This window comes from Sarcophilus harrisii, chromosome 1, assembly GCF_902635505.1.
Source record: "Sarcophilus harrisii chromosome 1, mSarHar1.11, whole genome shotgun sequence".
Lineage (NCBI taxonomy): Eukaryota > Metazoa > Chordata > Mammalia > Dasyuromorphia > Dasyuridae > Sarcophilus > Sarcophilus harrisii.
Window position 1 is genome coordinate 467600454 of NC_045426.1, and position 14467 is coordinate 467614920.

The 14467-nt window shown below is 33.1% G+C and overlaps 1 protein-coding gene across 1 annotated transcript in view; it reads right to left on the reverse strand.

The window, feature by feature from the left end:
• RP1 (RP1 axonemal microtubule associated) overlaps positions 1 to 14467 on the reverse strand; it is a 582455-nt gene that overhangs the window by 256883 nt on the left and 311105 nt on the right. The window contains exons 29-30 of the mRNA XM_031946393.1: positions 13013 to 13091; positions 5634 to 5689 (exon numbers count right to left, since the gene is read on the reverse strand). Coding sequence (XP_031802253.1) covers positions 5634 to 5689; positions 13013 to 13091 — 135 coding nt within the window. The remainder of the gene's footprint in view (positions 1 to 5633; positions 5690 to 13012; positions 13092 to 14467) is intronic.

A 14467-nucleotide genomic window follows, 5' to 3' on the forward strand; every position in this document is an offset into this window, starting at 1 on the left:
TGCCTTTTGAGCTAGGAATTACTAGTGCAATAGAACCAAAAGAGAGAAAAGCCTCCTGCCATTTCTATAGGCATTGCTTTTAAAGTAATCAAACATAGAAGGCATGAGTGAAAAAGTACTGCTAAAGATATATTCATATGGGGCGGGGAACCCTGACAACCTGCATTGGGTGAATATAAAGAGACAGCTAAATGTTCATCCTCATTTATTTAGAAGGATGCAGCTGTGGTTAGAAATAAGACCTAAACTTTAGCAGGTGACGTTGAGCAAGTTGTTTGATGTCTCAGCATTTCATTTCCTGTTCCTAGAAAATGGAAGTAATTATTATTGCTATCAGATAGTAAATGTCTTTGAAATTGTGGATTCACTTGTATAAAATCTTTAAAACCATAACTCGACACCACCCAGCACAGAAGTGCTAATCACTGAACAGCACAGATTAAACATCTGTTTTCATTGTCTTAGAAATTTCCATTATATAACAAAGAAACTCCTACTCATCATATACATCAAGTAAACAACACAATACAGTGAAAACATCACTGGATTTGATGTTGGAGGACCTCAGTTCAATATTTTGTAATCATGAATGAATCTTTTAATATATTGGACCACAGTTTTTTCATTTGTAAAATGAGAGAGCTGGACACAATGGTGTCTTAGCTCCCTTCCAGCTCCTGATCTTATGAGCATTATTTTGAGGTGAAAGTGATAGAAAATGATAGCTAATTGGAAATCCACTAGAAAGAGAAAAGAATGATATTGTGTTAGCATGAAGTTAAAACCATGGAACAGAATAGTAAGGGAAACGTGGATATAAAAATAGAAATGGTAAAGAGTCCATAGAACTTAATTAGAAGGCCCAAAGGAGTCCTTGGTGGAAGCAGTTTGGTTATCACTGTCCTTAAATAACACCCCTGAAATCTATAAAAGGAATTAAAGAACTCAGACAAGCTTTTTTAACTTTACATTCACACCAACAGGGAAAAAGATTCTGCAAGTCTAAACAGTTCTTTTTCCCAAATAATGTTTCTTTTCAAATGAAAAAATGCAACAGCTGTCAATTCTGCAACCAAAATTTGTTGAGATTTTTTTAAATGGAGATTTTTAGTAAATGCTTGTACTTCAAATTATACAAAAATAATTACATAAAAAACACTGATGCTAAATTTTTCCCTATATAACATTGATAATTTGTCCATATCTGCCCAACATGAATTCTGGTTGTCTTCATCCAGGACAGTCATTCCCTTCTTGCCTCCTATAGCCCTAGTATCTAAGATAATCACATAGGAAGTGGGGAAGTACTTCAGATCCCTTAGGATATCCAGCAATGAAGCTGAAGTAGTTTTTTCTCATTGAATGACTAGTTTATTGGGTCAATGCCACAGACAACATTCTATGGGAAGCCTATCTGTTCCCCATAGTTATTTTTTCACTACTCAAATTAACTCCTTGCTCAAATTAACATAACATATATACTTATCTACTTACTTCCTATACTCCCTCAAGAGAATTTTGAAAATGATGAACACTGTATGTTGCTTTTTGGGGGGTGGAGGGTGTTTTCTCAATCTTCTTTTTATCTTTAATACCTCAGTATAGTGCCTGACACATAGTAGGTATTTTAATACAGGCTTGTTGAATTTAATTATATTGAGCTGATGATATTTGTAATTTTATCACTTCTATTTTAATTGAATTAAGCACAAAATTATGCTCAGCTTTCTAAACTAATTTTTTTTGTTGTTTCAGAATACTCCAAGAAAGCCTGGATACATTTTGACAAAAAAGTTTTAGTATTGTCTCTTTAAAATCTATTTTCGCCTAAATATGGCTTCTTGAAGAAGCGTTTTTCTATCTATCAAAAGTGACATTAACTGAAACAAAACATCTCTCAAGTCCTTCTTTTTCCCTAAAGAATATCTCACTAGGATAGGAACAGAATCATAAAAGCAAGTGGAAAGAAAGAATAAGTTTTTTTTTTTTTTTAAGAATTGTGAGGAGTTCCCAAAACATCCAATTAAACACCATTTGTCAAGACAAGAGTTTAAGACAAGACTTACAAATGATAACTGATGAATTTGTGATCCTTTCTCCATCCCCCACATATATATTAAATTGATAATTAGATGGAACATTATTAGGATTCAATGTTCAATGCTGCTGCCACTCGATATAAAAGGCATGTGCAAATTGGTAGGATGTGTTCATTCTCATTTTGCAGGCAATGAAATAAAGTTTTGAGGATACTGTTATTATGTATCTAGTGTCACTGGCTAAGTTACTGCCAGAATCAAGATTAATATTCACATCTTCTGAACTTCTGGTCCAATGCTCAGCACACTGACTTTCACTGCCTCTTGGAATCATAATGAGTTTCCTTTCACTAACATCAATTTGAAAAGAAGGACCACCTGTGGAGGTTTCTTTGTTACTGGAAGAGAATTAAAATTTAACTGTTCAAGGGGATTATCAACATAGAAAATTATAGATTTCTCTGAAAACTACAGATTTCTCCTTAACTATGGCAGATAATATTTGCTGAGAATTGCCACTTTTTGCCAATAAAAGCATTGCATCTGCTCCACAAAGAAAGAAGCTCCATGAAATTCATGAAATTACAAGGAAGTTGTATATCTTTCAGATTAAACTGTCACTCTTTAGCATTGCCCTATCATTGCCTGCACAATATACTGGTGTTTGTTATGGGATTATCCTAGCAAAGAGTCCTACCACTTTAGGCACAATTCTTAGACATATTCCTATGAATTTCCCTAACTCATAGTTTTGCAACTATAATGTGGGAATAAGCAGTCCCACATCTGGTCTCATGTGTAAATATATATATTTTTTTAATGAGGATGAAATAACACATGTTAAAGCCCTTTAAAAAAATCAGTAAACAGGCAATCATTAATCACCTACATATGATAGTGTGTAGTAAAACTGCAAAGTGGTCTTTTTTATTCAACCTCCATAAAATCTCTAGCATTCATTCAAGCCCTCATAATTCTTCATTTATGTTATTGTAAGAGTCTCCTAATTGTTCTCTCTGATCCTAGACATAAAAGGGTATGACCTCTCCAATATATCCTTCACACTGTTGCCAAATTAATATTTCTAAGATGTATATCTGAACATGTCACTTCTCCATTCAAAATATCTTAATCGTGTTTCTCTAGACTGAAACTTTAGAGTCTTTTTTTGGCTTTAATATCCTTTTTTAGTTTTTGCTGAGGCAATTGGGATTAATTGACTTGCTCAGGATCACAAACCAGGAAGTATTAAGTGTCTGAGGCCAAATTTAAACACAGGTCCTCCTGACTTCAAGGTTGGTATTCTATCCACTGCACCAACTAGCTGTCCCAAAGTGATGATTTTTTTAAGAAATGGATGCCACACTGAAAATTTTTAAAAAGTCCTTAATCCAATGTGGTATTCTCTTCTTTTCTAAAATATGATCGTTCTCTGGGGGAGCAGGTTTCTTGCGGGGCTTCTGGAGGCAGCCTTAATTTCAGTTCAGATCAATAATCACCTCAAATGCAGCCAACTGTTAAAATACAGTCCTTTATTGTCTCTTCCAAAATAGCCCAGTTAGTTTTCTCAGAAGCCTATCTCCCTCCTAGTTCCAAGAGCTCCTGCAGCTTGTCCTTTGTCTCTTCCAGCTTTAGCTTCAGCCCCCAGCTCCCTCTGAATCTCCAGTTCTACTTGACTGAATCCTGCTTTTTCAGTCTCACCCACTGACTCCTCCACTGACTTTATTGGCATGGTTTTATCACCTTACCAAAATTTCTGAAGAATTATATCCTATTAGTTCTTTCAATATCAATTTTTCTGAATCCAGTTTATACTCTGCAAATAAGGAAAAAGAAACAAAAAACCTGACATTTTCCTTCTTTCCTGCTTTCCACTTTGAAAATCCTTATGTTGTATGTGCACTAGAGTTTCTACTTTTTTTTCCCTTTCCCTTTCACTGATGAGCAGATTTGTCCTTTCTCTGTTTTGAGTGACACTATTCATAATTGAGATTTACTTCTAGAAGTGAAATACCCAGTTCTTCCAGACTGAACGAATTTTCTTAGGGGCAGGATTACCAAAGAAACATAGACTTAGATGACATTTTCTGATTATCCTGGGATTCAATGACCTACAATCTGGCTCCAATTAATTTTTACATCTTTATTTCCCATTATTCCCTTTAAAAATACTCTATGATCCAACAAGATTGTTCTTTCATCTAGTCATTCCTGAGCTTATCCAACCTTCTCCCTGGGATATATTTCTTCCTTACTTCTGCCTCTTGATATTTCAAAATATTTTTTTCCCAAGACTTAGCTTAGTTACTAAATCTCTTCTATGAAAATATTTCAGCTGAAAAATGATTTTTCCACTTTCAAATTTTCCCAGAGTGCTTTGACTGGATCTTTCCTTTGTACTTTGCTCCAACCCCTAACATGATACCTTTCTCAAATAAAGTGAGTGACATTTTGCCCTTATTTTGTGCAAGTTGTTTCAGCCAACAGAATGTAAACTTCTTGGGAGCAAGGATTCTTTTTTCCTATTTTCATTGCATTCCTAATGCTTATCATAGTTCCTGGGACAGAGTAGATGCTTTATAAATATTTGTTCAATGACTGATTGATTGACTGAGGTACAAGGATCAGTATAAATAAGGATATTGAGGCAGAAAAAGTCAAGGAATCTTCCAGAGGTGAGAAATGGTTGTAGGAAAAGACAATAAGCCAACTTGACTGCAATGTAGCATTTGTAGAAGTTAGTGTAGTGTAAAAGATATAAAGCTAAGACCAAATTATAGAGGGTCTTCAATGCCAAGCAAAGAAGTTCAAACATACAGTAGAGAGCAATATGGAAGCACTAATAATTTTTGAGCAGAGGAGAAACAAAAACCTTCTTCTGAGGGGAAATGAGGAAGATGTTCCAGATCTATGATTATCTAAGTGAAGAGAATTTTCCAGCAAAGAAATTCCCTTAACAATATAGATCAGATATTTGATAATCAATCAGCAAATATTTATTAAGCAATTCCTGGACTGTGCTAGACTCTGGGAATATAAATAAAATGAATGCATGTTTGAATAGAATATTGTAACAAATGTAGAAAAGAACTTCATCAATTTTTAATCTTTGACAATTGCCTGAAGGCACTAAGGAATAACTTTCTTAAGTGATTTAAATAAGACATTTAATGTATATCAGAGGCAAGACTCAAATCCAAGTCTTCTTGATTTTTAGGCTTGCCCTCTAGCCACTAGGCAGTCTACCCCTTCAGACTTCTAGCTAGTGAAGGTTATGTATATTGACCAGGCAATTCCTATTCGAGTTATTTATTTAAGTCATATATATTGAAAAAATGCTTCTTATAAATTAGTAGATGAATTTGTGGTCAGATGAATTAATGCTACCTTTACCACAACTGAAAGTCTCGAAGGAAATTAATTTGTTAAGAACAAACTGATCCTGGTCCAAGATTTTTTCCTGACTATCAGATAGGGTCAAATACAACATTGTCACAAGGTTGATAGCCTTGGAAAAAATAAGATTGTAACTGTAGAATCAATCAACCTTTTAATTAAATTATTCATCAATTAACTTCTATTCACTCTACTTACTTTTTGAAAGCAGCTCTCTCTCAGTCTTCCCATCATCTTGGTACTCATCCAGCCACCTGTGTGGACAACAGCAAACTAATTAATTGGATAAAGTAATTGAAATTAAATGCATTTCTAAGAAAGGAAAATGAAATAAGCAAAAATGTGTTCAGTTCTATTGCAGATAATTTTTTTTCAAAAATAAGAACTCCTAAGAATTAAAGCCATGTCACACTATTCTTAAGAATTCAGTCTTCTGGGGAGGATTCTGAAAAGATGGTGGAGTAGGTTGGTGAATTTCAGGCTCTCCAGATTTCCCCCACAAATAGAATGAATTTGCAACTCAGGTAGAACATAGACTGGTAAAAAATCAAGAAGATTTGAGGCAGAACAGGAGTCCTCCTGATACAATCAGAGAGAGGAAAACCAGAGGATTAACCTATGTGAAGTGCAAACACTTCCAGGCTTTCTACACAGAAACTGCCAAGTAAGGAAAACTTGGGGTTAGCTGGGTGTGAATGGAGCTATAGTAGGAACCACAGAAACTTTCACCTCCTGGACTGTTTGTGGAATGGGGTCTGAGTCTGGGAAGACTGAGGGAATCTCAGTTGATTGGAAATACCAGGCCCAGCTGTACTATAGGGACATGACCCTGCCACCAGAAGTACCTGTAAATACAGAATGGGGCAGGGATGCTGCTGAAGGCAAGCACTTGGTAGAGGGGAGAGCTCATGGTTTGGAGTTCCTGATTAGAGGGGAGAGTTGAATCCCTCCAATCCAGGGATTAAAGGTACTTTCACTAATACACTTATTTTTTTTAAAAAATGAATTGGCAAAGACGAAAGAATCCCTTCATAGAAATTACTATGGGGACAGGGAAGGGGTGGAGGTAGTTCATCTTCAGAGAAAGACACTGAAATTAAAAAAAAACTTCTACTCCCCCCCAAATGACCCCCTGTCTAAAGAGAATTTATATAACTCAAAAAATTATTTAAAGATCAAGTGAGAGGCAATAAAGAAACAAGAAAAAATAAAAAGCATTCAAGAAAAACAAGATTATGAAACAAAAAATTAAACAACTAGAAAAGGAGTTACAAAGTCTCAAAGATGAAAGTAAATCTTTGAAAATTAGAACTGAGTAAAGGGAAGTCAGTGAAGCTATGAGAGACCAAGAAATAAAAAAAACAGATTATAAAAAAATGAAAAAATAGAACAGAATGTGAAATATAAGAAAAAATGACAAATCTGGAGAACAGATCAAGAAGAGAAAATATAAGATTAAGTTGGACTGCCTGAAAATTGTGACCCAAAAAAGGACTTTCACAAAATAATGCAAGAAATAATCCAAGAAAATTATCTTGAAATGATAGAACATAAGGAGAAAGAAGAAATAGAAAAAAAATCCACCAATCACCACTTCCACAAGATTCCTTATGGAAATCACATTGCCAAATTGAAACCCTCCAGATCAAAAAGAACATTTTATAAGAAACAAGAAAAAAAAAAGCAATTCAAATATGGTGGAACTACAATTAGAATTGTACAGGACTTATCAGTAGCCACAATAAAAGACCATAGACCATAGGACAATAAAAAAAAATTTAGGACTGTAGCCAAAAATATCATATCCAGCAAAATTATCTATAATATTGAATAATAAAAAATGGATAGTCAATAAACTTGCAGATTTTTCAGGACTTTTTATCAACCAAACCCAAACATAATAGAAAATTTAACAAATAAGACCAATATCAAAGATCAGTTTCAAAGAATTCAATATGGACAAATTGTTTGTTTTTTTAACATAGGAAATGAATACCACATGTTTAGGATTGAGATCAACAATAGGGCAGCTCAAAAGAAAGATTGGGGCAAAGTTAAGGTAAAAATAATAATCATGTTATACCAATGAGGCGCAGAGGAAGAATAGACACGGAGGCATTAGAAAGGAGAGGAGGGCACATAGTTCTGAAAACCTACTCACATCAGGAATGGGTTAAATAGACATCATTGCATATAAAACATAAAGGGTATGGCACCTTCCAAAATCTGTAAAGAAATAAGGGGGAAGGATGGGCAAATGGGGTAGCAAAGGGGAAGGGAAGAAGACAAGGGGAGGGATCCTTGGTAGGGGGAGTTTAAGGAATAGCAAGGCAAGTTAGGAGCAGAATTAAAGCAAAGATTCAAGGATAGGAAAGATATGTGTGTATGTGTATGTACATATCTACATATGTATACATAAATATATCTTTTCTTAAGATATCATGTTCAAGTTGATTAACCTCTCTGAGTTTCTTTTATTATCTATAAAACAAAACAATAGTACTTTCACTATTTACTTCATACAGTTGTTAGTAAAGTGCTTTGCAAACTATAAAATGCTACAGTTTTACAGTATAAGCTTGGTGCCTCGCTTTGGGATAGAGATATCTATATAGCTATCTATATATATATCTATATAGCATTATATATAGTGCTATATAGTTATAAATATCTATATAGATAGATATACGGCTCATATAGATATTTATAACTATATAACACTATATAAATATAAATATCTATATAGATAGAGCTATATCTATATAGAGATAGAGATAAATTTTAAAGAATTTTTAAGTCCCCACCAGGCTCAAACAAGATGAAGCAGCTTTGATTACAGCCTGGATGATAAACTGTATCTGCTGTCTGATGATCAACTTAGTTAAGTACAAAGGGGCCTGACTTAAAAAAAAATGTGTTTTTTTTTCTATGAAGAGCCATTATCATACTAAAATTAGAAAATCAGGCATGCAAACCACCAGTGTATTAGCAGATTGTTATAATAAAAATGTTGATTCAATTTTGAATTTTTTCAATGTCTTCAGAAACTACATGTATTTTAAGTGAGAGAAAACTTCAAAAACTACAGAAACTATTAAATGGAGCAAATGTTAAAAATCACTTTCCTCTATAAAATCTATTTACTACTAGAGAAGAAAAACTTATTTTTGTATTTAACAAAATGTAGTTGTTAAGTCAGTTCTTTGGAGAAACCATTTATTTAAAGATTCTCTTCTTAGATTTTATAAAAATCAAATGATATTGATTAAAATAATTTTCTTATTTTTCTAAGTAATGAACATATATAAAATCAATTAAATCTTCCATTCATTCACTCAACAATTTTTATTTTTTCAATCATTTGCTATGTTGCAGGCACATTTGGCTCTGGGAATATTTATATACAAATTAAATAGTTCCCATCCTCAGGGAGTTTATATTATGGTGGTAGGAAATAACATGTACATTAGTATAAATTATATAAAAAGCAGCTAGGTGGCACAGTAGATTGAGTGCTGGGGCTGAAGTCAGAAAGACTCATTTTCTTTTTCTTTTTTTCTTTTTTGAATGTGATGGAATTTATTTGAATTAATTTATTTAATGGAATGGAATATTAAGATGTTTTAAAACAAAGTGAAAGAGATGATTTTAGAGAATCCTGGGTAGCTGGTATTGTTGCAGAATGAAGAGAGCAGAACCAGGAGAAAAATATATAAAATAATAACATTTTTAAAGGAAAAACAAATTTTAATGTTTAAGAAGTATAATCAAAGCAATCAACAACCATGTCTCCAGAGGACCTATGATGAAACATGTTACCCATTTCCAGAAAGAGATGGATACAAGATACAGAATGATATATACATTTTTGACATGGCTGCTCTGTGTATGTTTTGCTTGATTATGCTTATTGTTGCAAGGTACAGACTCATTTTCTTAATTCAAATCTGTCTTCAGACACTTACTAGCTATGTGACTCTGGGCAGCTCATTCAACCTTGTTTGCCTCAATTTCCTCATCTGTAAAATGAGCTGGAGAAGGAAATGGCAAACCACTCAAGGATCTTTGCCAAGCAAACCCCAAAGGGGATCACAAAATGTGAGATATAACTGAAATGACTTATGGATAGAATATTTATAGGAAAAAGCTTAAACATCAAGCTATAAAGCACCTTTCCCTAATGAATTTTATTTTCCCAACTTTGTCACTGGGTCATTGCTATCTAAGTATCTCTTTTAAAATTGCCAGCAGGATTTGACTTACTATAATTTGGTAATAAAGGGAATATAAATATTATTTGATACCTTTTAGTAATTAAAAAATTATTAGAACATTTATTGAATTTTAGAAAATTAGTTAATTAAAAATATCTCTTTTGTACTTCTCCCATTATTTTATCAATAGTATTTTATATGCTTTGAAAACATGTGCAAAAACAGAACAAAATACCAAATTAAATTGCTTAATTTAGACTGCACTAATTCTGGGTTTAGATGACTATTAATAGCTATAAAAAAACATTTTAAAATATCAGTCAATACATAATCTGATGCAAAGTGAAGTGAGCAAAACCAGAAGAATATTGTATATAGTAACAGCAATATTATACAATGTACAACACTAAATGACTATTGTAAGCAATATAATGATCTATGATAGGATTTATGATGAAAAATGCTATCTTCCTCTAGACAAAGAACTGATGGAGTCTGAATACAAATCCAAGCATACTTTTTAAACTTTATTTTTCTTGGGTTTTGATTGTAATTTCTTTCACAACATGACTAATATGGAAATATGTTTTACATAACTGCATATGCATAACATATAAAATTGATTGCTTTCTTTAAAAAAAAAAGATAGTGGAGAGAGGGAGAGGCCTAGAACTCAAAAATTTTAAAAATAAAAATGTTAAACATTGGTTTTACATGTAATTGGAAACAATTTTTTAAAAATAAAAATCCCAATTACCTTGATATTTCTGAATATCTCTGTTGGTGATACAAAATTTACCTGCTTATCAACAAGTATTTCACACACACACCCCCACACACACAAACACACTTACTTTCCAATTACATGTTAAAACAATTTTGTTTTTAAGTTTTGAATTCTACATTCCATTCTCTCCATCTCCTTCCCGCTCCCTGAGATGGTAAGCAATCAGATATGGATTATGCATATGCAAGTATGTAAAATATTTCCCTATTAGTCATTTGGTACAAGAAGACATGTATAAAAGAAAAAATAAATGAAAATAAATGAAAAATTGTTTCAAACATTAGCAGTTCTTTTTCAAACTGCAGATGCTTCATCATTAATCTTTTGGGATTGTCTTAAATCATTGTATTGTTGAGTATAGCTAAGTCTTTCACAGTTCTTTATCAAACAATATTGCTGTTACTGTAGATAAGAGTCTTCTAGTTCTGTTCATTATGCATCAGTTCATGTAATTCTTTCCAGGTTTCCCTGATATCATTCTGCTCGTTCTTTCTTATGACACAATAATATTCCATTACAATCTTATACCACAACTTGTTTAGCTATTCCCCATTTGATGAGCATCCTTTCAATTTCTAATTTTTAGCCGCCCCAAAAAGAGATGCATTAATATTTTTGCACAAATAGGTCCTTTTCCTTTTTCCCCCTTTTTAAAAAATGTCTCTATAACATAGACCTAACAGTGATATTGCTAGATCAAAAGGTAGGCATGACACAACATACAAGATTGAATTTGGGGGAATTAAATTGGAAATAGATGTAGTCTACATAGAAGCTCAAGAAAATGCAGACAATGCAAGTATGTATAGATAAAGGAATTGCAAAAGAAATTTAGGATTGCAGAATTTAGGATTGAAAAGAACTTTACAGGTCTCTACTTAAAAAACTCTCCTTCTATAGAGGAACAAATTCTGAGCCCCAGAAATTTAATAGCTTTTTCAGAGTTGTATAAGGAGTAAATTAGCAAAACTAGGATTAAAACTCAAGTTTTCTGACTCCAAAATCAGTGTTCTTTCCACTACATCATCATGGCATGAGTGAACAAAAACTGATTTTTCCCCTAAATTAAAGAAATTAAAATTTAATTTAATTTTAATTAAATTAAAGAAAAATTAAAATTTCCTAAAATTAAAGAAAAGCTGTACCTTTCTAAGATATTTAGTGACCAGATTCTCATACAGTCCAGGTGGATAGAGGGAGATAACAAGAGAGAAAGAGAAACAGATAAACTGAGGGATGGAGGGAAGGAAGGAAGGAGGGAAGAAGGAAGAGAGAGAGAGAGAGAGAAGGAGAGAGGGGGGAGAAAGGAAGAAAGGGAGGGAGAAAGGAAGGGAGAGAAGGAAGATGACAAGGGGAGAGGGGGAGAGAGAGGAACAGGGATTAGATGATGAGAGTGACTGGTAGATAGATGGAAAGATAAATAGGATGGGTATGATTATCTTCTGAGGAATATGTGTTACAGTGGTTAACTGATTGATTCAAGTCCTGAATGACAAAACAGCAAATAGACTCCTGATTTCCTAACTTCAAATACATTACTCTTTCCTCCACAATCCTCTGCTTCTAAAGGGATATGTTTGATAATGTGTTATTCAGTGGAGAAAAGTTTCCTGGAGGAGCTAGACTTAAAACTATTATTTTAAGGAAAAGAGAGCTGCATTTTTGCTAATGGGGCGTATAAAGCTTTCTCATACACTTAGGATAAAGAAACAGAAAAAAGGCTGTTTTCAAAAGAAAGTGAAAGTGAGGAAAATGAAAGGAACAAGCATTTATTAAGTGCCTACTATATGTCAGGAACTGTGTTATGTGCTTTATAAATATTATCTCATTTGATCCTTACACCAAGCCTGTGAACTAGGTACTATTATTATCTTCATTTTACAGTTAGGGAAATTGAGGTAGACATAGGTTAAGTAATACAGCTAACAAATGTCAGAGTCTAGATTTGAATTCCAGTCTTCCTGACTCTCAGTTCAGGGCTATATCCACTGTGCTGTCTGGAAGGTCAATTAAAGCTAGACAGGAATTTTAGGAAGCTTCTATAGAATCATGTTTATTTGTAAGATCTCTGATAGGAAGAGGCAGTGAGGCATAATTCTATTAACAGTGGGAGGCAACATGATTTAGTGAATTAAACCTCCTCCTTTTCATTCAGGAGACCTCAGTTTGATCCTAGACCTGCCTCCACTGCTGTTTGGCTTGGGGTAAGATACATAAACTTTCCCAATTTTAGTTTCCTTATCTAGAAAATGAGAATAATGAAACTTGGACCACATAACATCCATTACAGTTTGGAATAGAAAGAACAGCAAGAGAGATTAAAGTAATTCATATAAACTAATAAAGGTCTAGAAAACAGATTTGGAAGACTAGAAAGAAGAGAAAAAAAAGATTCAAGAGACTCAAGGGTTATGATGAATGAAATAGCCATATTTATTAAATAACAATATGTGAAAAGACAAATATGTAGAAAAATTATCCTGGAATCTAACCTCAAAGACAACACCTTGGGATAATGGCAATGCCCAGGAATAGTGAAAATTGTGTAATTTTTTTTTAATCAATGAATTATATACCTGTCACATGGAAACAGAACTTCTTGATTCTCTTCTTCTTTAAATTTAATAATAATCTTCTCAAGAAACCATCCATTGCCTGGGTTAAATAGATAAAGGAGAATAACTACACTTTTGAAGTCTGACAAGAAGTATACCAACCACTATATTTCAATTGCCTTTTTAAAAGCTGCATTGTGTATTATAAAATTTCCATTATAAAATCAATTAACAAAAGTTAATTGATGAAGAACACTGAAATGTTTAATAAGGTAGGTAATCTACACATTTCAAATCATAGCACCAGAGAATGATATCTCCAATTACTGTTCATGGAAAAGCACTCAGCATCCAGAGAATCATAAAGTTTAGAGCCATACGTAAACTTAAGAGACAACATGGTATAATATTTAGAGTGCTTCCTATAAGACTACAAGACCTGGATTCAAACATGGTCTTTGATACATATTGGTTATATGATTCTGCTCTTAAATAAGAAGGTAACAATTTATATTAGTAGAGAAAGTTCATCAAGGAGCATTTTACATCAATGGTATCAAACTCAAGTAGAAAAGGAGGTCACTAAGTTATTTATAAGGATCCCTGAGGGTAACATATTATATCAGACAGCTACATATTAACATTATTTATGTTCAATTTAATTCAATAAATATTTGTTAAATGACTACTATGTGCCAGGTACTGTGCTAAACCACTATATATAAAAAGAAGAAAAAACAGTCCCTAACCCCTAAAAAGAAAATCTTAGAAATTACTTGTGTTATATCTTAAGATTTTCAGAAGGCTTCCCTCCATATAAGGAGGTTTATTTACCCTCAAGATAAATAGTGCAAGTATCACTCTCATTTTACAGATGAGGGACCTGGGGCCCTGAGATGTGAGATGATTTATCTCATCATCTGACGTGCATATTAGGCATTTGAACAGAATTTGAACCTAGGTCTCCACACTTCAAGTTGCACATTCTATCCACCATTGTACTTTTCCCTTTGTCACCAAATTTAAAACTGGTCAATCTTACCATTTTATTGATGAAAAAATTAAGCCTGAAGGTCAATTAAACAGCATATAGCAGAGTTGGGATTTAAATTCAGGTCTTTTGATCTTAATGTCAGTGCTTTTCCTATTACATTCCATTTTATTTAAGGAAAGGCCTATACTTTTCAATAATACTGTCAGAATTTTGAACTAGATTTTCTCTGTCCCTCAGTTCTTCCATAAAAATTGTATTAACTTTTCTTGAACATCAAGGGTGCAAAGAAGTACTCTTTTGTGCACAAAAATAATAATTGAGACTGAATACAGACTAAATTTTTTTTGAAGAAATTCATGTTCTGCAAATTTATTTCACTTTTCAAATGGAGCTTCTTTAAAATGAAATTATTGCTGGGAGTCATATTTTCAATTTGAAATGACCTGAAGATAAAATAGAGGCACAGCCTTTCTATGATGAAT